General features: G+C 43.1%; 1 protein-coding gene across 15 annotated transcripts in view; it reads right to left on the bottom strand.

Moving 5' to 3' along the window:
- Nucleotides 1-277: 277 nt before the first annotated feature.
- cadpsa (Ca2+-dependent activator protein for secretion a) overlaps nucleotides 278-24,267 on the bottom strand; it is a 124,349-nt gene continuing 100,359 nt past the window's right edge. For 8 of the 15 annotated variants that reach the window (XM_054785701.1, XM_054785703.1, XM_054785702.1 and 5 more), the window contains 2 exons: nucleotides 4,002-4,106; nucleotides 280-3,361 (listed from right to left, as the gene is read on the bottom strand). In XM_054785701.1, the coding sequence (XP_054641676.1) occupies nucleotides 3,188-3,361; nucleotides 4,002-4,106 (279 nt within the window). In that variant the 3' untranslated portion in view covers nucleotides 280-3,187. Of the gene's footprint in view, nucleotides 3,362-4,001; nucleotides 4,107-24,267 lie in introns of all 15 variants that reach the window. The other 7 variants (XM_054785697.1, XM_054785698.1, XM_054785699.1 and 4 more) reach the window with 3 other exon arrangements.

Genomic DNA, 24,267 nt, shown 5'->3' with positions numbered 1-24,267 from the left:
CCGCGAACATACTGAGCTAGCTAGCTAGCCTCTTGCTGTTGTGGAGCCGATATCATTATCGGCAGAAAAAACGATATCAGTCTGAACTGATATGCCATTTTTAAGCCAATATCAATATCCCTGGTGTAATAAATCCCATAAAATGGCAAGTCAAGGAAGTAAGTGCATTCACATTTAACATCTTCATTTGTCCAAAATCTTGTGTTTGGAACGAGGACGGTCTCCCCACCCCCACTGTGAATTAAATCATAGAAGAAAAATCCTGTCTTCTTTTAATTTGGGACTATATTATAACTAATCCCACCTTACTCTGGTTTTAGCTTCCATCTTGAGCCCTTGATTTGATTTTGGTCATTGTTGATTTGATCTCCGGCAATTCTTTCAATCTCCTTCTGGACGGTAATATCAACTCTCAAGATGAACGATGCTTTAATCCGCACTAATCTCTCATTTTTCTTAAGAAAATGCTGCTCCGTGGTGGAGGCGAGGGCAGCGTGGCGGATTAGTAAAAATGTATTTTTTGCAGTCTACTTCCCCTGTCGAATCAAATTTGTAATTACGCCGTTACACAACTTTACACTTCAAGTCCACTTTTTACACACACACACGGAAGAAACACAAGAACCGAGGCAAGAAATTCTGTCCATTCTTTCACGTTTATTCAGATGCTCTTGGTCGCGGTGGGTTCTGCCGGGACTCGGAAGCACGACCAGCCCAAATCCGTAACGTCACATGACGGGGCAAGAACACTTGGAAAGTGAATACCGAGGACATGCAGCACTTTTACAGGAGGTAAACACTGACCCCAAAACAGTACAAACACCATTCCTGCTATCCAGTCAAAAACACAAACCATTCCGTCATTCCATCCTTCTGGAAGGAACGGTACATGAAGTTGGAAATCAAGAAACACAAACTAACTGACAGGATATTTGACCACAACAAAACATTTGGTTTGAAATGGAACACATGGACAAAATGTTGACATTATAAACGCAAACTATCTTACTCTCTGTTAGATAAGTGACCATAGAGACGTTCTAGGCAGTTTGCGTTGCCATTCGTACAAGCTGGTGAGAATTTGAAGGAACACACATTAAAACTATCGACAATCTCTGTATGCTTTGCAGTATTGATTTATTTCAATGCCGTATTTCTAGGAACAAAAATTGGGGCTCCGTTTGTTGTCCACCATGACAATTAACAACGATTGATCGATTGATCATGTCTTTTCTACCAGTCTGTGGCAGCCAGTGGCCTGCACTTTGCTGTGGTTTGCTGGGGGAGCAGCACCAGCAAAAAGGACACAAACCAGATGGACAAACTCGTCCGGAAAGCCGAACAAGTTATCGGCGCTCAGTTGGAGGCGTTTGTAACAGTGAGAGACAGGAGGACACTGGACAAACTGCTGTCCATCATGGTCAAAAGCTCATTTTTCCACACGCCATCCAATCAGGTTTAAGAACAACCAACAAGGGTGTGGCTTACATTTCTGTGAACGCCTGACTGCTAGAGAGGGGCAGCGATTAACACCGTGACGTGTCATGATGCGAGTGGAATTTAATTTGCATTCGTAAACTACGAGGTCATAGTATTTTATTTGGTAAACACTAGGGATGTCCGATATTGGCGTTTTTCCTGATAACCGATATGCCGATATTGCCCAACTCTCAATTTCCGAATCCGATATCAACCGACACCGATGTGTGTAACATCACATATCACTCACGGAATGAACAAGTGTACTTCCGTTTGCAGGTCATGAGGTTGTTGTAGCCACTTAGCTATTGCTAAAGAGTCGTTGCTTGTTGCCGAGTTGAGAGTAAACTGATTGGTGCCACCTACCTCGACTCCTGTCTCGTGAATCGCATCTCCACATTTGGTGACCCTCGACATGGGTAAAAATGTTGATTGACAACAGAGACAACGAGACCGGGCCGGCGCCGCTACAAGCTAACGAGTTAGCTAACGTCGGTGTTATCTGCGGCACACCCATGCTCGTGGTTTCAACATATCAAGCCCAGTTCCGACTGCGAGGAATAACACAGGACGTGACGAAGTATTTCCATCGATTGGCGCCGCTGGATGCCTCGATGACGGCAAGTACGGGAGCCCGTAGGCCTGTACAGTATATACAGCAGTGTTTTATTATCGGTTTTCATTATAGGGAAAAACACGATACCGATATCAACCCATATCACATTTTTATGGCAATATCGTGGCCGATATTATCGGACATCCCTAGTAAACACTTGCTGCTTATGACTGGTAAGGATTTGAAAATTTCAAGCTATGACTTCGGACTTGCCTCGACCTGTTTGGTCTTGACTTGAGATTTGGGATTAAAGACTCGTGACTTGCTGGAGACGTGCAGAACACTGACTTGCTCCCACCTCTGGGTTGTGTCATCATAAAAGTGCAACATGGTCGCATGTTTTTAAACCTGATTTAACAACAGAACATGACGTTAGCGACTTGCGGGCACCTGATAACACGCACGGGTGATTAAAAGAAAAAAATCGCTTTTGTTTCCAGGGCTTTGTGTGAGTTTGTGCTCATTTTAAAGATAATGTACACGTCATTGTACATCTAATATCTCACTAAATCGATGAACAGAGGCAACTGTAGTTGCTTTTTCAGGCTTCTGATTGGCCAAAATGCGCCTGACATCCGGTGAATGTGTTTTTTGCGCACATGAATGGAAGGGAATGTGCCTTTTTGAAAACATCCGTGTTGGCCTTACTTCTGCTGCGTGGGCCTAGACTGTCTTCACTTACAAGCATCGATGAACACATGTCCGCTTTGATGACACTTTCAAAGTTTCAATGAAAGGTGACGAGGATCCCAAGCAACATAAGACCCCCACACCCCTCCCTGCTTAAAAAAATACAACATGCAGTAGCTGCTCAGTCAGTATAGTCTTAGTTCCACAAGTGGGCAAAAAATGTCAACCGTATTGCATGAGAACATTTGGAAGTTTAATTACACACGGATAAAAACATAACATAACATCTTCTGCAGGCTTGATGTTAAACCAGCACAATAGAAATCCAAGTGTTATTTCATGTCTGACACTGACACAATATTTCAGTACCCTTGACCACAGAAATAAACAAGGAACTCTCACACGGACGGAGAACAAACAGCTGACAAAGTGTTTGCCAGGCAGCACATCGCTGAACTCACTTTAGTTATCATTGCTCTCTTCATCACTGTCCTTCATGGAAATGCCTTGCATCCCGCCCTCTCTCACCGAGGCAGTCGCTTCTTCCAAGGTCAGCCGATTTCTGACGGTCTCGTACATCTTGCTGTTTAACGTGGAGTCCAGGACGCCTTGGAGGCGGAAGTCACGGTACTTTTTCTACAGATCAAAACAACGGTGTGAGAAACGAGAGGCGTGGTTGACAGCACACACTTCTTAATGAGATCAGGTGTTCTTCTGTGGACGCGCAGTCGAAAGGATTCAACCACCGCTTCTTTTCAACACGTACACCCTTTCAAGAGATTACTCTCATTTCCATGAACAGTGACCGTTTGGAATGCAACAGTCAAACCTCGCTTTTCAAATGTCCCCATTTTCTTATCATTCAGTTACAAATCTTTGCCCAAATTTTGCCTCGGCCATTGTGCAATATTGCCCTGTCCTCTAGGCCTGCACTGAATCCAGTGGCCAAACAAAGCACCCTGCTTTTGCGAGGATAGAACCATTCCATGAGATTCTAGGTCACACGGCCGCTTCGTTAATAAAACAGTGTTGAGGTCTGTCAGCTCGCTGTCAATACATTTCAGCAAACACATGCCACTCATGTAGCAGCCGTCTTCCTGCAATCTTGGCACCGTTTCTGGAGAAAACGTACCAGGACGGGTGGGGTAAATCACACGCTAGGTCAGTTACTCATCACCCGACTGTAGGTCACCTATTTGCTACAAAGAAACGAACCCGCATCATAGAACGGATGGAATGCACGCCTCCTGGTGAAAGATGGAAATGAAATCGTCACCTTGACAACTCTGATGAGAATCTTCAGCTGATAGACATGCAGTTGCAGGTCCATGCGGTCAGTGAGCCACGTGCCGAGAAGGTTCATCGTGCTGGTGTACCATTGCTGAAACAGACCAGGACAAATCAAAGCTTGTGAAGACCAACGCCGATACAATGCTTACATTTACAGGTGGAGGTTGTCGTCCCCCCCATGTCCTCCGAGTTTTCCAAATGAGGTCTACAGTTGTTTGGATGTTGTTGTGGGGTCTTTTGTGACCTCTTGCATGAGTCATCGCTGCGCCCTTGGGGTCATTCTGATTCGAAGGCCACTACGGGAAGGTTCACAACTTTTCCATGTTTTTGCCATTTGTGGATAATGGCTCTCACTGTGGTTGGCTGGAGTCCCAAAACTTTAGAAATGGTTTTATAACCTTTTCCACACTGACAGATCTCAGTCAATCTCAGTTAAGTTATGTTTTAACGTGGAGGCAATCACTTTTTCACCCTTAGCCATAAAAAGTTTCATTTAAAAACTGCATTTTGTGTTGAGTTGTGTTGTCATTGGCTAATATTTACATTTGTTTGATCATCTGAAACATTTAAGTGTGACAAACATGCAAAAAATAAGAACTCATGAAGGGGGCAAACACTTTTTCACACCACTGTATATGTGTATATGTATGTGTGTGTGTGTGCGTGTGCGTGTACGTATATAAGTGTACGGTAGGTGTTGTTGAAGTGCATTACAACAGCCTTCTGTGAAAACAAGAATTTGTTTTGTCAGCTCCTTCTGGCTTCTCCCTCAGCCTTCCCCTCATACGATCATGGCCATTATGTTGTGCTGCACATTTATTTAGAGCAGCAACATTATCTAGGAGGCACAGTGGGCAAGGGAGCCGAAAGGCTTCAGATGTTCCTCAGTGGAACCCGGCTGTTGTCTAATTGATGGATAATGATGAGCACAGGCTGATGCTAACAGAAGCCGACTGACGTTCAGCAGTCAGGGTAACAGAAGAACGGATGCGAGTCGGGAGTCTGGAGATGACTTTGAAGAATTTGGGCTGGGTGAAAAGGGGTCAGATGCCAAGAGGTAGTTACTAAGAAAGATGGCATGGCTGTACTAAATAATGAGCAGTGATGCGTCTGCTGTCAGGTCATCTGTTGCAGCTGATATTTCTGCCTGTGGTGTCAGCAGAAAGCCCAATAAAGCCCAATGTTGGCTGCTGTAAAGATAGATAAGCAGTTTGTGGAGGCCACACATTCAGATGCTTTAGCTCTTCTTTGAAAAAGAAGGACATCATATCCACCTTTTGATAAATGGGAAATTGATACAGACTTGGGCTTCGGAAACCACGAGGATGACGGTTTGATTGCTGCAGTGGACAAAAGTAAATTGTAACTGGACTTTGGAGAGATGCTTGCCTGCTTCCTGAGTGCCGTTAAGGTGCCCCTAACTCATTCAATCCCAGCCATTTTTCAAAAGATAACCACATCAGTACCGGCCATTTTAGACGATTTTGTGGTTCGCTGCCATTCAATACCGAAGACATCGTTATACGTTTTTAGAAACCTGAACGCCCGATCCCAACAACGTATTTATACGCCTTTTTTGCGTGAGAGGCAAAAAGAGGTGATGACGCAACTCTCCACTAACGCATTTCGCTTCAGAGCAATTTTAAGCCATAAAAACGGCCACAAGGTGGCATAAGTGCATTTGATGAGCGCTCGGCAGGGATCATGCGAGTGGAAGAATCACACCTGGCAGGAAATTTTAACGCATGCACACGCACGCACATGCGCGCACGCATGCGAACACGCGTGTGCACACATGAACGCACATTGTTTAGTTCCAGATGTAAAAACTGTAAATAGCTCATGGCGTTATTTCTGTAAATAAATTGTTATTTTGACGTAAAACACCTCTTTTTTGCGTTGCTTATGTTGGTATAGTTGTTTAGATATTTGAGCTGCCACAAAAGCAAAAAATATTTGTGTCAAAGTGAAAGTTATGCTTGAAATGTGTCTTTTCACAAAAAGGTTTCTCCCTTTTTTAGTCAGGAACTGATATTTTCCTGAAACCTACCTATGTCCTCCTGCTGATTACTAAAGAACGGAAAAAGGTAGAAACTAACTTTTTTTCTGATGAAAGACGGGAGTCTAATCTTTCTTTTGGTAGGTTCCGTGTTTGTTTAGCCGTCGAACACAATATTCTGTGTGCCTTGAAAGATCAGTCAAAATTGTCCCAAGTCGAGTGCTCATGATATTTTTTACGAATGAGAAATCTTGTCACTTTCTAATCTTGCGAGACCTTGTGACACGAGATCTTTTCAGCAAACTCCACTTTTAAAGTAGTCAGCAGCATTCCGCTATCTTTGGGTTGCCTTCTACAAGTGACTCGTGTGAAGATCCTTTTTAGGACATGGTTTGCATAACAGCCCCAACTACCATGCTCAAATGGCGTGACGGTCGGAAATGAAGCGATCGGGTCACGGAAAGGAACATGGGTGAGGAGAGGATGAATCAGTGGCGACCTGGTGCCAGCAGCATGGTATCTGTCGCTGTGTGCCTGTGAAGGCTTCAGCGTGGCAGCAGGCCTGTGATCTCGCCCCAAGCACAACCCCCCACCGAGAGGCCAGGCTTGGAGTGACTGATCCACTGACTGGCTGCTCTCCCTCTTTGCATCATCCACCCCTTCTTGGCGTCGCCTTGTTCTTTCGACTCTTTAGACACCACGCCACACAGCTCCCATCTATAGACATTTGTCACAGCAGCCATTTTGTGTCCTGTTGGGCTTTACTCCTCCTCGTTTTATGTCAAAAAGAAGCTTGACAGTTATGTCACAAGTTTTCTTGCCGCCATGGCATTTGGGAGGTCTGTCAAGGATAACTTGTCGAGACATCATGTCTGTGATTTTCATCAACTTTTAGGTCTTTTGAATGCCAACGTGAATGTTCTACCAGTTTCGCCATTTGACAAAAGGGAACCAAATGAAAGCAGAGCATCTCCTGACTTTGAATGACGTTTTCACATTAGCGTTTTTCGCCATCAAAGTTTTATTTTGGATCTTTTAACAAGATGTTCTAAACTGAACAAAAAAAAAACAACAAAACAATTTTTATTTACAATAAAATGTTGCTATGGTTACACTTCACAATGTATGTACCTGAGTTTTAAGGTCACGGTTGAGTTCATTTCAGGAACTGTCAGGGAACAAAATGCTAAACATACTGTAAAGCTGCGTAGCTTTGATGATTTCCACAACGAAACTTAAAAAACAGCCAGGAACCTATCTATATAGTTGAGTTGTAGTGAATTCATTTTATTTCTACAATTACAGACGGACAGTAAAAACAAACTGCGGGCCGAACCACGACAAATCAAATCCCAGTAACGACTCGGAAATGACAGAACTCCTTTAACGCTATGCATGACTGCCAGCTCGCGACAGTGTCCTTCAGCACGTTAACAGATCTGCTCCTCCTACGAAACAAAAAAAGTCAAATGGTACACCCAAAAAAATGAGCCGGAGGATCCGACTGGCTGTCCGTCAAGACACGGGACGATCCTCGGCCCAAATGAAGGTTACTGGTGCCGAGTGGGGTCCAATAACCATCACACGGCACATGTAACCATGTAGTAAGAGGCACATTCATGATCACGTCATACTTACAGTACTTTGGTCAACATAGAAACCAACGCTACACTTAGCGTTAACTTTTCCAAACTCAAAAACAAAAACACAGCAGGAGTGGCGGCATCTCCAATCCTGACGCGTTGTGAGGGCGAGTGTGTGGTGTGGCGAGGTGTCACTACGCCAGTAACGTAGTTGTTGGGCGTACAATGTTAATAACAATAACAACATTGTCGCTGCAGCTTGGCTAATGTGCACGTCACATCGTGTAAATGGGCGCTGCTGGCGGCTTTTGGAGGTTGCTTCAGAAGGCTCTATAGCTGGAACAGGTGCGTCCCATTACATGCATTCTTAGCTGCCTCTTTTTAGCTGTTTTTATATCTTTAGAACTCACGGAAAAGACAAAGACATGTATGTTCAAGTCACTCCTAAGGATTATGGATGATGGGCAAAATTCCCCAAAAAGTGCAGTTTTCCTTTCAGATCAAACTGTGCAAAATGTACATTCTAGCAATTTTTCAATCAGGAGTGTGTATAAAAAGGCTCTGACTTTATTGGTTACGCCAAATGGAAGTCCTTCCGCCATCTCCAGAACCAAACCGAGAATAGCACAGCCTCCTTCCACACAGCTTTCATGTCCTGGACAGTGTGATACTCCTTGGGGGCATGATTAAGATGTTTTGCTGTCCACATGTTAAAAAGATGAAAGCCAATTGACACTTGAAGAGCTTGTAAAGTGAACAGTGATTGCTCCGCTTGCTTTACTCCTTTTGGCAGGATTGAACAAAAGAAAAATGCTATGAACAGATGAATTCATCTTTTTAAGGCCGCGCGGGATCTGCAGGGGGCTCGCGTTTAACGACAGCCAAAACAAGCGCAATGTAGCTCTGAATAATAATGCCATGCGAGTGTGTGTGTGTGTGTGTGTGTGCATACATACATTAGCGAGTTTCGTCACCTCGTGACACGCTGATGAACCCCTACCTATACACAGGCGACAAGCACGCCACACACAACACCGCACACGCGCGCTCACACATGCACACGGAGAGCTGGGAGACAGCGCGACCTCCTGCCCCCATCTGACACCAACTCACCCATCCCTCTGAGAACCTCCGCCCACTGCCACACACAACCTTGCCTGGAAGCCAGCGTTCACACCCAAGGCTTAACATGCCACTTGGTGGGTGGGTGGGGGTGGGGGGCTGCCACCAGCAGGATATGATTTAAAAAATGGCACACATCATCTTCTCATCCATGACTTTTTTGCCGTGTGGTGCGGGTCAAATGACAAGTTTGACACCAGCCCAAGTTGTCAACAGATAACGTCACATAAACCAAAAAATGCACCTAATTGCGTTAGAATTTGGCAGGATTCAAAGAATACGTCTTTCAAAAAGAAAGAAAAACGCCCTTTCGCCACTGATGTCACGTCCAAAATGCTAAGCCTAACCCTGCTATGGTTGTCTAACTTCCGTCCCTCGCGGTGGGGCAACCCTGGCAAGGTATCGTACATCTGCCAGGGCCTCATGTGAGGCACCTGAGCATCTTATTCCAATCATCTTACCGAAGATGATTTTCGTTGTGTTTAGATTTCTGTTTCCTTGCTACCTGGCAGTGACAGGAAACTGGGTTCGGTGCAAAAACCTTAACAAATACCAAAAAATGGCGATGGCATAAACTGTTACAGCGGAACCTCGGTTTTTGCACGCCGCGGTTTTCGTAGGATTCAGTTTCTGGCAAAAATTACTGCCAAAAAATATGCCTTGGTTATCACACGACCAACCAGTGTCCAAACAATGAATCCACATGTTGGTGACTCCTATTTTGGAGTTGGGACACTATGGACTAGGGGTGTCACAGGATCTCGTGTCACCAGATCTTGCAAGATTAAAAAGTGACAAGATCTCTCGTTCGGAAGAAAAGTGTCCGGTGTGCGCTAGGCCTGGGATGATAATAAATGAATGAATTAATCACACAATACATGAAAATGAACTTGATCATTTTGCCGGTCTCAATATATTGCCATGTGCATGCGTGTCCTGTTTTCCTCATCTCTTGCCTCCAAACAGGCAGGAAGAAGGTTCACTCTGTGCATTGGTTTCAGCACCTTGCCGTGTTTGTACCATAGAACAACGGCATGAAAGGAGTGAGCCCTTTTATCAGTCATACAGTCTCTTTGTCTTATTTGTACATAAAATACGCGCAGATCAATGAACAACTCTGTTTCTGTCTCCTTTCTCCTCCTTTAAAGCTCTGTGCTGATGAGGCCTTCGAGTGCACTGTAAAGGGTAAAGGGTCTTTCACTTGTATAGCACTTTTCCACCTCCAAGGCACTCAAAGCACGTTGACACGTTTCAGTTCATCTGACCTTTGGGAATGGATTAATAATGAAAACCAAGGTTCTACTGTAATCGTCCCTCTCCACTCTGTGTTTCGAATTTCATGGCTTCACTCAATCACATTTTTTCATTAACAAATCATGCTGTTTCGTGGTTAAGTAGCGTGTTAAAAAACATGCATATTGAAGCAAGTTTTACATATTTTTTGCTTATATTCATAATTTTCAAGCATAAAAATGGCTAAATGAACTTAAATACAAATACAAGGCATTCAGAAGACGCACTGAAAAATGCTATGAATGATATGTAGTATTCTACACCGGTCACCAGGTGTCAGTAATGTTACTGTAATGTTCGGTGAGATGGGCTCTTGTTGCAAGTTTGAATTATATCACAAAAGGCACGATAATCCCTAATAGAAACACTATTGTTGCGGCCAGAACCCACGCCAGGCTAAAACTCAACCCTTAACCCCCAATGTCACTTCCTGTCTGCCTGCCACACGGCCCGCACATTCATAGTATCGCACACGAGCACCGTCTTATTTCAGTCCTAAATGGCTTATTTACTCTCATTATGTCTATTATATTGGGTAATACGAGTGTGAAGGTGACTATTGGGGTGTTAGCTCAAGTCTAGAGGGCTCTAATAACGTTATAAAACATATTTAGAAGGCCTCTACGTTCCAACTATGAAAATACTTGATTTATAAATAAGGAATCCTACTTTGCGGAAATTCACGGTCGGGTCTGGAACCAGTTAACTGCGATAAATGAGGGATTACTGAATTTGAAAATCCCTAGAAGTTGTTTCTTTGATTCCAAAGGTTCCCCAGTCCATCAAATTAGTGGTAACTTCAAACTTGTACACAAACTGGAATATGAGTGGAGGGGGTAAGAAATGCAGCTGTACACAGACAGACACAAAACCCATGAAAAGCCTAACGATTTGTAAGGTCGGTGACCCTCCTCGGAGGGGCTGCTTAGGAGCTTTTGTGCTGCTGAGAAGCATGAATGTTGGAGCTGATGAGGGGCCTCACCACAGGGGGTACACAGGGATTACAAGCTACCGGGCCTCTGCCTCTTTCTGCCTCTGTTGCTGCTCCTGTGGGCATTCATGCATGTTTAAGGCTGTGTAAGACCACCTATACCAGGGGGCCTCAATGAAAGGTTAAAGACGTCCAGGTCAGCAAATTCACAATTTAGAGCATCAATTATAAATCTGTCCCAAATAAGATAGAGTAGTAATATTTCAGGATTGTTGGGGATGTTACAATGTAAAAATAAAGTGAAGGGACTACCACTAGGCCTGTCACGATAATCGATAAATTGATTAATCAAATCATTAAAAAAAAGACGTTGACCATTTTCCTTCCTTCCTTTCCTTCCTCCTTACTCTGCCACCATAGATATGTGGGCCAGCTCAATTATCACCCCCTACATAAGTTTACCAATACGTGTGTGTGTGTTTTTTTCTTATCAGAGACAGAGTCCATTTTATTTTCATTAACGTATTATTTTGTTTAATTTATTTAAAAGGTCTTGACATTTCAATTACAACGTTACATACTCTTCAGAAATTAGTTTAGCGCTTTTGATACGATGTACTCTCATTGTTATGCCATATAATTAATGAAAAATTGGTCTCCAAAAATCCTGTCAATAACATCGATTATCAACAATAATTTCTACGACAATTATCGACCAGCAACATTTGTTATTGTGACAGGTCTAACTACCGCCAGCGGGTTTCGAAACAGGGGTCCAAAATATCGCCGCACCAGTCTTAACAGGAACCAGAAGAAGAGATATTTCACCTTAAAATTCTCCTTCTTACATATAAAGCACTACGCGGTCAGGCACCAGGATATCCTAAAGAGCTCCAAGTACCCTATCATGCGCTCCCAGAATGTACGCTTACACCTACCAAGACTTCAAAACGTGATATTAGCGTCCACTTCACTCATCCAGTTCACTACTTCCTGAAGCTGCACTCTAAGCATCATGGGAAATGTAGTTCTTTTCCAGCCATAGTTTAGCTGCATGACAGTTTAAGCCGCAAGGTTCAAAGCGTGAGAAAATTACCTTACCCTTTTTTCTTTTAGCTTCTGTTTAAGCAAGTTGTAGGCTACGCCAACGTTCAACCAAACACGAATAACTCCACAAAAAATGGTCAGAGCGCTTGGAAAAAAAAATACAGGACAAGTTTCCAACAGGTTCTACAAAATATCAAAGAATGATCCAGATAATGGAATAATTCCGGAATATGAAAAAAAAAAACAGGGGACCTTTGGAGTTTTCATCATAGGAAGACAACAAATGAAGCTGTAAACATGCAACAAACAGCGTGCCAACAGATTTGTTGTATCTTCAAAAGCTATGCAGCGAGATCCAGAAGAAAAGCGCCATTACGGAAAATGTGATTTTTTTTTAATAACTACTGAACTAATATTGATATCATTATGAATCCAATTGCTAATGGTGTTTTTTTCATGGTCAAGGAATCTAAATATGTTGATAAAATAAATGTAGGACTAACATTTATGGTGTAAATCACAATATGGGGGGAACTACGCCGTTTGGCTTAGGTCTGCGCTCTCCGAGTGCTTTTCTAGTTTATTATGTCATGGGTGTAAAGTGTGTGTGTGTGAGAAAGACAGAGAGAGAGAGAGAATGTCCTGCTGAGACCCAGCTGTGTCTGCAATTAGCAGAAGGCATGGAATGATGATTGTGGGTGCAGCAACACTGATGTCGAGTGACATGTTTCCTTGCGAGGGAGAGGAAAGGTTGCGGAATCCCAAAAGCAACACTACTTTTTCTTTCAAACACACATGCTAGCACCGATACACACATAAACTTTGTAGGCACACACACATACACACACACACACGCAGACAGACAATGGCGTGGATAAGCTTGGAAGGAGTGGAAGCTCTAAATCTGACTGCAAGACATAATGCACTTTGAACAATGGGCTTGTCTAATTCTAGCTGGTCTGCTTTTCAGAGCCTACCGCTGGCCTATTCTAGTCCGGCTCACCAGCGCAGCAGAGTGGGCCCATTGATGAAGACACTCAATTACCATAGTAACTCACACAGTAGGTAGGAACCCTCCCTTCCAATCCCATTATGAGCACCAGCTCCACAGTTTCTCCACCCGGCCAGCTGCATGCTCGTCACCCAACAGCAGGTCTAAGGCTGACCCCCAGAGAGCAAATGCAGCTTTTCACACAAAGGCACCGGATGACGTCATCCCTCAGGCGATGTGCTCACATTGGCCCACTTCACCTGTCATCCTGACTGCTATGCACTTTCTAGAGTAAGACTTCTGCAGCACTCAAGCCTGGCGTTAAAGTCCCAATCGTCTTGTCCCGCAGTCGGCCTGCACACACGGTAACCGACACTCTGCCTTGAACTCAGTGAGTTTTATGCGTCAGGATATTTTCATTTGAGCTACTCTTGTTGTCACACGACTGCAATTGAGTGACAAAGAAAACACGTGCTGGCTTTTCTGTAACCTGGCGGATTGCCTCATGCAGTTTCATCAACTCCAGCTGGTGCAATTCACGAGAACACTATAGCTGACACTGGCATTGCAGTTGGCACGCCGAAAAAATAGAATCAGCAAAACAAAAAGGGAAGTGGAAGTTCCGGTCCAGGCAGTTACTATTATTACTGTCCAGTAATCCCTTGTTCATCGTGGTTAACTGGTTCCAGACCTGACCGCCTAAGTGAATTTCCACAAAGTAGGATTCAATACTAATAAACAGAATAGCTTCATAGTTAGATCATAAAACACCTGTTTATGACTTTCTAAATACGTTTTTTAACATTATTAGAGCCCTGTAGACATGAAATAACACCCCTATAGTCACTTTTACACTCCTATTATTCTTTGTTTACACCACATTGGCTATCTGGAGGGAACATAACAGACGGCCGCTGCTAGCATAGCAAGCTAACTAGTTAGCCTCTCCAATGTGCTTATTCTAAACTAAAGAAAAGAAAGTAAACTAAAGAAAGTGTTTCAAACAAAGTAGGGAAGAAAGACAAAGCCAAAAACCGACCACTTCCACAAGAAATGAGAGGAGAGCCTTTTTTTCACTTGATCTCAGCCATGGCATGTCGGCTCGCCTCTGCTGGCTCAGTAGTCAGTCTCCATGCAGTGTGAAAGGTCATGTGATCTAACGTCATGTCTCGTGACCACAGTACTACTATTTTGACTGATAATAGGCCATAGCCAACCACTAAACAGCAATCATTTATTAATTAATCATTTTTTGAAAAAACTCGATATAGCGAGGGAGCGATATTCGAAACGCGATATTGCGAGGGACAACTGTACAAATGTTTTTCAAACACGACAATGATAGTATAAAAACGTCCCTATCAAGAGCATTTTCTAACAAAATAGCAGGACTAAAAACTAGTGCTGTCAAATGATTAAAATTTATAATCAGATTAATCACGGTTTTCAAATTAATTAATCTGATTAGTCACCATGTCACACTATGTCTGAAATATGCCCATTTTTACTGTATTTTATTGAAAGAAATATGAATGGCAGGGCAGGATTCTATATATTTGTATGTATTAAAAGCTCCAAATGAACTGAAAATTGAAATCAAGTTAAGAGATGGCACAAATCTATTTGCCTAACACTGATTTCTTTAATAGCGGAACATTTGAATCAGACTTCAACTGTGCTATGACGAGCAATGAGGAGTTGCGTTCAAAGACGCCACGTCATTTAAGTTGGATTCACATGTTTTGAGTGAATTTTCTGGGATTTCCGAGCACACTTAAATGCGGCAAATTGTACTTCCGCATTAAGAGTTACAAAGTGAGTACCAAGAATATCCACGTATTGCTTTTCTTTGCATTTATGCTTATTTAGACCACACATGCACGCATAATCAAGACGTTGTTCGGAGTGTCCGTGAATGCATCTCGCGCTCTGCCCAGTGACAATGAGGAAGTGTCGCTGCAATGATGAATGGACCAGAGATGATATACGGTGTTGGAATTGCACTGCTGCTGATGTGTTCAGGTCAGAATGAGGTTATAAAAGAGCAGCAAACTCTGGGCGACTCTGTGGGGAGCTTCACCGTGCCGCCGTCTGTCGTCATAACAGAGAGCCGTGGCTTGCCGTGATGCGTATACGTTAACTACGCTAAAAAAAACGTCATTAATGAAATAAATTTGTAACTGCTGTTAACGAGCCTTTTGACAGCCTGACTAAAACCAAAAAAGTTATATGGAAAAAATGATACAAACTAAAGGAGCAGGAAGAAGCTAAATCTTACGGTGTCCTGCTCCATCACTCAGGTCATTTTTTCCCTATTGGATTAGTGAACGGTGCAAAGGCAAAACATAGAGACCATCCCGTACTGAGCTCGATGTTATGTGGAGCACATCATCCCTCATGTCATTATTGGCAGAAAAAAAACAATACATCAACCGATATCTCCTTTTCATGCCAGTATCGGACATGTTTACTTTTTAGTCACGTAAACATAGAATTCCTTTGACTGGCGAGCTAACTGAGGTTAAAAGCGTGAAGCGTAGCTTCGCACGTGGACATGTATCCGTCTTGGTGCGGCCATGTCCACAAAGAGGCTTTTCATGGGAGCCCAGCATCTCTTCTTCGATGTTGTCATCCTCGGACTCGCCGTCCATTCAAGCGAGCGCTTTGCTCGAGGAGGGGGAAGACGCAACGGGACTAAAGCAGTACGACTAAAGTTTTCCCTCAACAAGCCAAGAGTTGGAGACACAAAAGGCGAAGCGCTGCTGACCATTGAGCGTAGTATGACCACTGCTGGCATGGCGACATAATGGGCTCCTTTTAGCCGGCCGGTTAAGAAAGCAGAATGGGACAGTGAAGAGTTAGCAACCAACCACTAAGTTCAATATTTATACAAAATCTGAACGGGATTTGTGTCCCCCGAATGTAGTCAATAGACTTAAAAAAAAAGAAGTAATTGTTTAGAAGAGTTAGGCGCATATTTGTGATTGTGAAAGGAGACGGTTGGGGGGGGGAATATGTTGTGAAGAACTAAACAGTTGGAATTACGGTCAGCGACGTGTCATTGAGTAATCACACAATGAGCAACAGAAAAGCTATGTGGTGGACAATAAAAGAAGAAAAAAAGCCGCCAGCTCCAGGCCCTGAGAAAAGTAAGCCATTCTCCTCACAAAGAGCCGCTTAGGGTGGATTGAGGGAAGCGAAAAGAGGGCTAAAACACTTGTGGGCTCAGGGAACTCTATAGAGGGAGCGAAAATGGAATAAGCCAGCAAGCACTTGAGGGTCCCGCCGAGCACCTGAATGGGACAGAGGGGTGGAGTGCCAGAGGGGGGTCTGGCAAAGGTGAATGGCCTTCTTTTTGGGTCCAATTTGTCTCTTTTCACCCCACTCGGCCTGCTCCGACTCTGACAGATGAACAAAGAGGGAGCGGCGCTGGGCCACTCATCCACATACGCCCGTGAGCAGCTGTCACTTTTGTCAGGCAAGTTAATCAAACAAATGCCACCGTACCTCCCTTTTTACAACGCAAAGAGGGTGAAAGGGGGGCTGTGAAAAGGTGATAGACACCCCAGAGATAACATGTGGGTCCTTGATCAATTCACCCCGCCAGACCTCATCAATGAACCAGCGGGACCTGATAAAGGAGAAGTCTCCATTAAACTTGTATTTCCACCCCCTCTCGGGATGATCATGGCTTTAGCGGTCTTAGCTGTTTCCTCCCAGCAACACGGAGCTGGGAATCTTCAGCCAGGATTTGGAGACCCAAAGGAATGAAAGGAGGAAACAAAATGCTCCCCCTCTGTAATGATGAAGACGATAAGCTGCTTACAGACTTCATTAAACAGAAGGGAAAACTTTTTGTTGGAATAGTCACACACAGTCAATCTAACCCACACCGCTCGGCTGGGCTTTTTTTATGATCGCTGCAAACCGCCACTATTATTTCCCTTCTAATCCTTTTACACTTTCTTTGCTTTAACCTACAAGAGTTGACGGAATAGCCTCGAAAAGCAGAAAACGTCAGTGCCGTAGCGACTGACTTCCAGGATACTGCAATATTCAACAGTGATTCTTTTGCAAGGCTCCGGAAACCAAATTCCATACTTTTCATGTTTGTTGATGCAGAAGCTCACTGTGTGTTTTTATTAACGCTGAAATGCAATCGGCCCTCGTTTAGCGCAGTTCATTGGTTCCAACAAAATACGCACACAATTCCTGCTATGCAGATAATATCGACACCGTACAGGAACTTTGGAAATCCGCTAACGATCGTTACCTTTTGTGTCCTCCACCATCACACGAAGCACCTTGAACGCCTTCTGCTTTGCTTCTAACCAGGACCCAGCCGGTCAATCAGCCAGTCGATTTAACCGGCCGATGACAGACATTAGAGAATAATCGGTAATTGGCCAAAAGCTGTCTGACTGACGCCGATGTTAACACTTATTTTATATGTTGCTCTTAGGGCTGTCAAAAATTAATTAACGATGGTAACTAATTTACTGAATTAATTACGTTAACATTGTTTGCGTCATTCACACAGGCGCATCATGTCAAGCCGCATCTCACTTTTATGACGGCAGATGCAGCCACAACAGCCCCCCCGCAGAGTCACGCGGAGTCTGCTGCTCTTTGACGACTTTATTCTGACCTGAACACAGCGACAGCAGTGCAATTCCAACGCCGTGTGTGTATCTCCACCTCACACACACGCTTCTCGTCAGCTCGTCCTGGGACCAACACTCACCCCCACGAGACGACAGCGAGGTGCATTCACTGACACTCCGAAAATCACAACAACGTCTTTGTTATGGGCGTATGTGTGGTCTAAATAAACACAACGACAAAGAAAAACAGTAAGTGGAGATTCTCATCTCTCAATGTACAATTGGCTGCATTTGGAAACACCAGAAAAAACATCTACACTCAAAACGTGGGAATTCCACTTGAGTTGCGTGGTGTCTTTGAACGCAACGCATCATAACATGGTCAAAGCGTGATTCAATTGTTCTGCTGCTACTAGAGAGGCTAGCGTTAGGCAAACACATGTTCAGACACATGTGCTACCTTTTAGCTTAATTTCAATTTTCAGTTAATGTGAGCTGCTAATATGTACAAATATAGTATAGTAATATAGTAATATAGTAATATAGTATGTAATCCTGCCCTGACATTCATCTTTCTGTTCATAACATACAGAAAAAATGGGCATATTTCATACATAGTGGCAAATGGTGATTAATCATGATGAATTAATTTGAAAACTGATTAATTTGATTACAATTTGTAATCATTTGAAAGCTGTAGTTGTTTTTTTTTTAAATGAATGACAGGGCCTTACTACACTGATTATAGACAGTAGATGTTGACTAAAAATCTTTATGCACTGTAGCCTCTCTCTTTTAGAATGACAAGAAGAAGAAGAAGAAGTGAGAACTGACGCAGCATGTCTTCATTTACTGTATACACTTTACTTTACTTTACTGCCCTTTTGCACATCATATTATGATTTACTTTATGTTCAAATTGTTCAGATGCTGCTTTTTCCACACAACTTCTGATAATAAAAGATCTGAAAATCGTCACATTTTTATCTTTGTAAAAAAAATGTTTGGAACATATGAAGCCTTATGTCTTTTTTTAAATGGAAAAATGTAAAACTAGAAAAATGTAATCGGCTATTGTTTTTTTTTAATTCCCCCTAATATTGGAATCGTCACCGGCCCCAATGAATGCATATTGGTGGAGCCCTCGAAGCTTATGGGGCCAAATGACTCCACGTGAATAAGCGTGTATTACGTATATGCAGCATCTACAAATCGTGTGGTGTCCAATCATCGCGATTGTTATCGCTGACATATTTGGCTGCAAGGCTTTATTTGCCACTGTTTATCATGAACGTCGTATAGTTATCTTTTTACATGTTTTTCATCATGTGGTGAAAGATAATCAAGGTGCGAATGCACCTCAACTTCCAATTCGGACTCCCTCGTGAGGTTTTCAGTCAGCCGGTTCGGAGAAAATGTCGTATTTGTGGCGGATGAATACTGGAGTGCTTGACAAGGCTGAGTGAAGTTTGCATGTTGCTTAATCTCAGTGTTGATTGAATTGTTCACTTGGCGTGGCTGTCGGCCCGGCAGTTGGTGACCGGATCTAGGAGGTGAAACATCCCCGGACCGTCAAGTGGTATGACAGCCGTTCCATCGCCCGCTTGTTTGTTTCCCTTTTACCACTCCAATTTAAGCGCTCCCCCATTGCCCACTGCCACACACAAACATCCACACCCCCATCACCCACTGTGAGCAAAGTACAGCGGTGGCGACGACAACAATCTCAAAGCCCTCAATCTGCAGCTCAATCTGACCCCTGCCCTCTCCCCGCTCCGCCACAGCCATTCAGCAGTTGGCGAGCACAGCTCAGATTAAAAAGCGGTTTAAAGTTCGTCACACAGAAGTGCAATTTCGCCACGCTTGTGAAGCTGATAACCATCCAAGGTCAACGGAAATACTTCAAATCAATCAATGAGCCGTTCTCCTAATCCCCTCTGGGCAAAGGCAGATTAAGTATATAATTGACCTGTGTAATCCCTGTATCTGCAACTCTAGCCTCGGGGGGAGGCTCGGAGAAAGGAGGGGTCGGCTTTAAGACGCTCAAGTTGTACAGCGCCGGCTCAGCCCTCTTCTTCCTTAACCCCATTTCCCCTCTTCCTCCGAGCCCGCCTTCCACGTCGCTGGCCTGGCGCGGGTGCGGGTGCGAGGGAAGTGCTGTGGCAGGAAAATGTGGCATATCAGTGCGGCACTGGATTTGTCTCAAGATAAAGACATGGCTTTTTTTAATCAATAATCCCTGGCTGCCTCGTGCTAAGTCCCCTCTCCAGTATCATTTAAGCACATCTGTTTTAATCTGGGCCACTCTTTCAAGAACTAAACCGAGCAAGGGAGGGGGCAAAGGGTGCAGAGGGACTAAATTAATTTTTCCCTATTCTTATAAGACATAAACACGCATCACAGTTGCGATGTGGGACAAACTGGAATAAACACAAGCAGAGAAGCAATCTTTACCCTTTTCCAACATTGCAAAGGCGTACACAAACCCCCCATCTCTGCAGGGTAAACTATTTTGGAAATAAATGCCATACTTTGAATGGGGATGGATGACAATGAACTCATTCAATCCCAGCCATTTTTCAAAAGACAACCCCTTCAGTAGCGGCCATTTTAGACCATTTTGACTCATCTTTCAAGGCACACACAATATTGTGTTCTATGGCTATACTAACATGGAACCCACCAAAAGAAAGACCAGACCCCCGTCTTTCATCAGAAAAAAAAAGTTAGATTCTAGCTTTTTCCGTTCTTGAGTAATCAGCGGTAGAACATTGGCAAGTTTCAGGAAAATATCAGCTCCTGACTAGAAAAGGAAACCAGCTTTTAGTGAAAAGATACATTTCAAGCATAACTTTCACTTTGACACAAATATCTTTGGCTTTTGTGGCGGAAGTCAAGGGGCCACCAGCTTTGAGGCGCATTACCGCAACCTAGCATGTTGGAGTGTGGCGCGGAGTTACGAACGTTATACGGCAACCGGATCGGCCCGATGTCGTGGCGGAAGCCGATCATATCCGGCGGTCGATCCCAATACTGAAGATTGGATCGGGACATCCCTAATATCGATGCTTGGACAAGAGCCTTACATACTTCTTTTGGAATTTGGCAAATGGAGTGTTGTGTTGTGTTTTTTCAGAAGGCTTTATTGGCACATGCAATCTTAGCTGCCCCTTTTCATCTGCTTTTATATCTTTAGCACGGAAACACACAGGAAAGAGAAAGACGTGTGTTCATGTCTCACAGACGGATTATGGATGATGGACAAAGTTCCCCAAAAAGTGCAGTTTTCCTTTAAATGAAAATGTCTTTCACATTGTATTTGTGCTTCTGATCATGACTTTGTTCCATTTCTTCCAAAGAAGTAGTCTCTGCTCAGCATAATCATCGTGCCACACCTGCTTGCAGTGCATTTTCACCACCAAAATAAAATGATAGAAGCATCATGATGGGATTGCTGGGTGTTTGGTTGGGAAATTGAAAAATCAAATCCCAAATTTGAACGCTTTCGGGAGAAATGGGCCAAATATCAGTTCCAAATGTCTTGCTCCACTAGTGTACGACAGATTATATGTGTTAGCGCTTGTTAACAGAGTTAATCTGAGATTATGTTTAATTTCTTAAGACGTCGTTGCTTATTTAACCTTAGCTGTATTAGACCACATATGTCATGTACACATGAAATTATGAGTGTTGACACATATTCTGAAATGAAGAGTCCCTAGTTAAATCATCTTGCTCCTGGCAATAGAAGAGTCGAAGGCGTGTCAAATACCCAATTAGAATGAAATTCAATTGAAAAATGCTTGCTAAAACGACATTATTATACATTATAGTGTAGGACATTATTGCCAGACAACTATAAAATGACCCAACTGGAGCAAGAAGAGACTTTGCTGTTCATCTTCCGATTACCGAGTGCTGGGAATTACACTTGGATGTCTTGATGTGATTTGAAATGGAATCTCTTTAGTGATAGATTGGGACACTTTGATAGCATTGCAGTCAAAACTAATGCCTGCCGAAAGAGTTTAAAAAGTTAATCTTGTCAGGCAACAGTTAGAAAAAACATGTAAGGACAGCTCATAAAAACATAACAACATGTCTTTCTGGTTTTGTTGTGAAAAAGCACATAAATGTACAGCGTAGCTGGAAAGAGCAAACATACTTTAATCGACCGTAAATACAAAGGGGACATGTATTTGATTTTTGTACGATATTGAACGTAGCAAACTAGTCAGTCTGCCCTGTGCTGAATGGAGTTGCCAAACAAGGCACCCAACGCGTTGCTGACTCACCGTCCATGTGTTTTTGTTATTCAGTGTGACTGTTAAATAACCCGCCATGGGGCCAAAGAAAGCTGCGTCCCCTCCCGACCTACATCTTCGCTCCTCGCCCTCCGTTTCAATCCTCATGTATGATTATAGTATAGTTTTCTGCACATAAAACTATAATTATTCTCTATAAAATTTATTTTTGTTGATATTTGATATTATTTGAAATATTTAATTAGATTTGCATTATTTCCTATGGGAAAAATGTTCATTTTCATCAATGTTTGGAACTAATTAATAACGCTGAATAAACAGTGGAACCTTGGCTAGCGTCATTAATTCGTCCGAGTCTAACCGAAACGGACGCTAACCGAATCAATTTTTCCCATAAGAAATAATGTAATTCCAATTAACACAAAAACCACAAAACTCAAAATGTTAATGGTTGTACAATTACAGTTTGACATGCAAACAACATTTGAAATGCCTCTAAATGCGTATACATGATGAATGAAAGAGGGAAATTAACATTTAAGTTTACTTGTACCTTCTTTGAAGACGTGATCCCTGACGTGACTGTTCCCAAAGACACGATGCGGCGGCGAGATAGCTAGCTAATAGGATGCTAACAAGGAAGGACATTTTGTGATTTAAAAAGCCCATTAAGAATACAGACGGATGAACAACACAACAAGAATGCACGCAAACCGAAGCAAAATTGTGGTGTAAATTTTTTACCTTAACTGAAAAACCCACGAAGCAGGTCAGACGCTAACCGAGGTTCTTACTAAGGTGGTGTCATGTTTCATCGCCTGTTTACTTTTGCTTTCAAACCGGGTGCCTTCCTCCACCGAAACAAGACAACACCATGGCGAATATTATTGATGCTCAAGAACATAAAATAAAATCTGTGGCCGATAACCTCCTTAAATTTAGCCACATTATCGTTTGATAGACATCTCGTTTGGATGGTTTTGTCGACTGGTGTATAGAAAGTAAGGAGTAAGAATCCTGGTCATTGTGGTGCCATGACAATTATCCATCGTCATTACAAAACTTTTAGGCAGACTGGGGTCAAATAAAACCAGGAAAAGCACAACAAAGCAGCAGAGAGACAGCCAGAGACACCTTCATCGGCCTCTGTGATGCCGCCGGCGGAACTAATCGAGCATGACAACAAAGAGAAGTCGTAGTGAGACTAATCCTGACAGAAAACCTCTCATGAAGGAAAAACAGATACAGGTCAAAGCAATGGGTCAAGAATCAGCAACAAGCAGCACACATGCAGCACTGGACACCTCTGTCAGGTCCAACGGAGAGGAAGAGTATAGGAGACAGATTGGCACCTCAAGGCCTCCTTTAACAAAATGGCACAGACAGATAGATGCAAGCGTATAGATGTCTCCACTAGTCAATACCCACACACTCACTGATGAACACGCACAAGGGAGGCAGGTGCGTCATCATTTTATATCTAAATGGCATCCTTGCAAGTTATTCAAAAGTAGGTTTTGGCATTTTCCTGCATAAATATACACCAGCATAGTGGAGCTGGAGCCTATCCCAGCCCACTATACCCTGAACTGGTCACCAGTCATCAAAATCAGTGACCCTTACACCAAAACGCTATCTACTTATCACACAAGCACTTTTATTGGCCCGGCATACTGGACAAATCGAATTAATTCATTATTAATTAGTTATGTTGTATGACACTAATTTGCTTTGTCACCTCTAACACACAGCCAAGATGTTTTGACTTACACTGGATTGGTTTTTGCATCTTTAATGTACAAAATGTATCAAAGTGCCCCTGTTGTAATTGCTGCTTCCAGCTTACTGCTTTTTTTGCTCTGAAATCATTCTACTTTTTCCCAAAGTCTTGGAAATGATTCAATTTATTTTCTTTTACAGTAAGTGAACCAAGAATCATTTTTCCAACATATCTGACGAGCCACCGACTACAACTTTGTCAACATACCCGCAGGAGTAATCCAAACAAAGTCTCCTTGTGAAAGCTGTTGGATATATCAGCAAGAAATGTGTGCGATCCAATCAAGGATTTTTGCCTTAGAAACTGAAAAAGGACTTCATGAAACGCTCCCAGTGGAATCCAAAGGCAAGATGTCCACATTTACCGCCAAAGGAAAGGGTGACAAACCTGTTACGAACAACCTAAACGATGCTGTGTCTTTTCCAAGACTCTGCAAAGACACTTATAATGGACTTGGTGCGAAGAGATTTATCATCACCTGAAATAAAGCTAACAAACAGATTTTTACCACTGTCAGAGCCAAATGTGGCAGTAAACAGTGAGAAAACTATCACCTCAAAGTCAGCACAAAGTGGCAGACACACCTTGCCACGTGTCAAGGTCAAAGATACTTGGTGCTTGGAAACGGAGCCATGTC

Source organism: Dunckerocampus dactyliophorus, chromosome 8 (assembly GCF_027744805.1).
Source record: "Dunckerocampus dactyliophorus isolate RoL2022-P2 chromosome 8, RoL_Ddac_1.1, whole genome shotgun sequence".
NCBI lineage: Eukaryota > Metazoa > Chordata > Actinopteri > Syngnathiformes > Syngnathidae > Dunckerocampus > Dunckerocampus dactyliophorus.
Note: the sequence above shows the minus strand (reverse complement) of the source record. Positions and strands in the feature narration are given on the sequence as shown.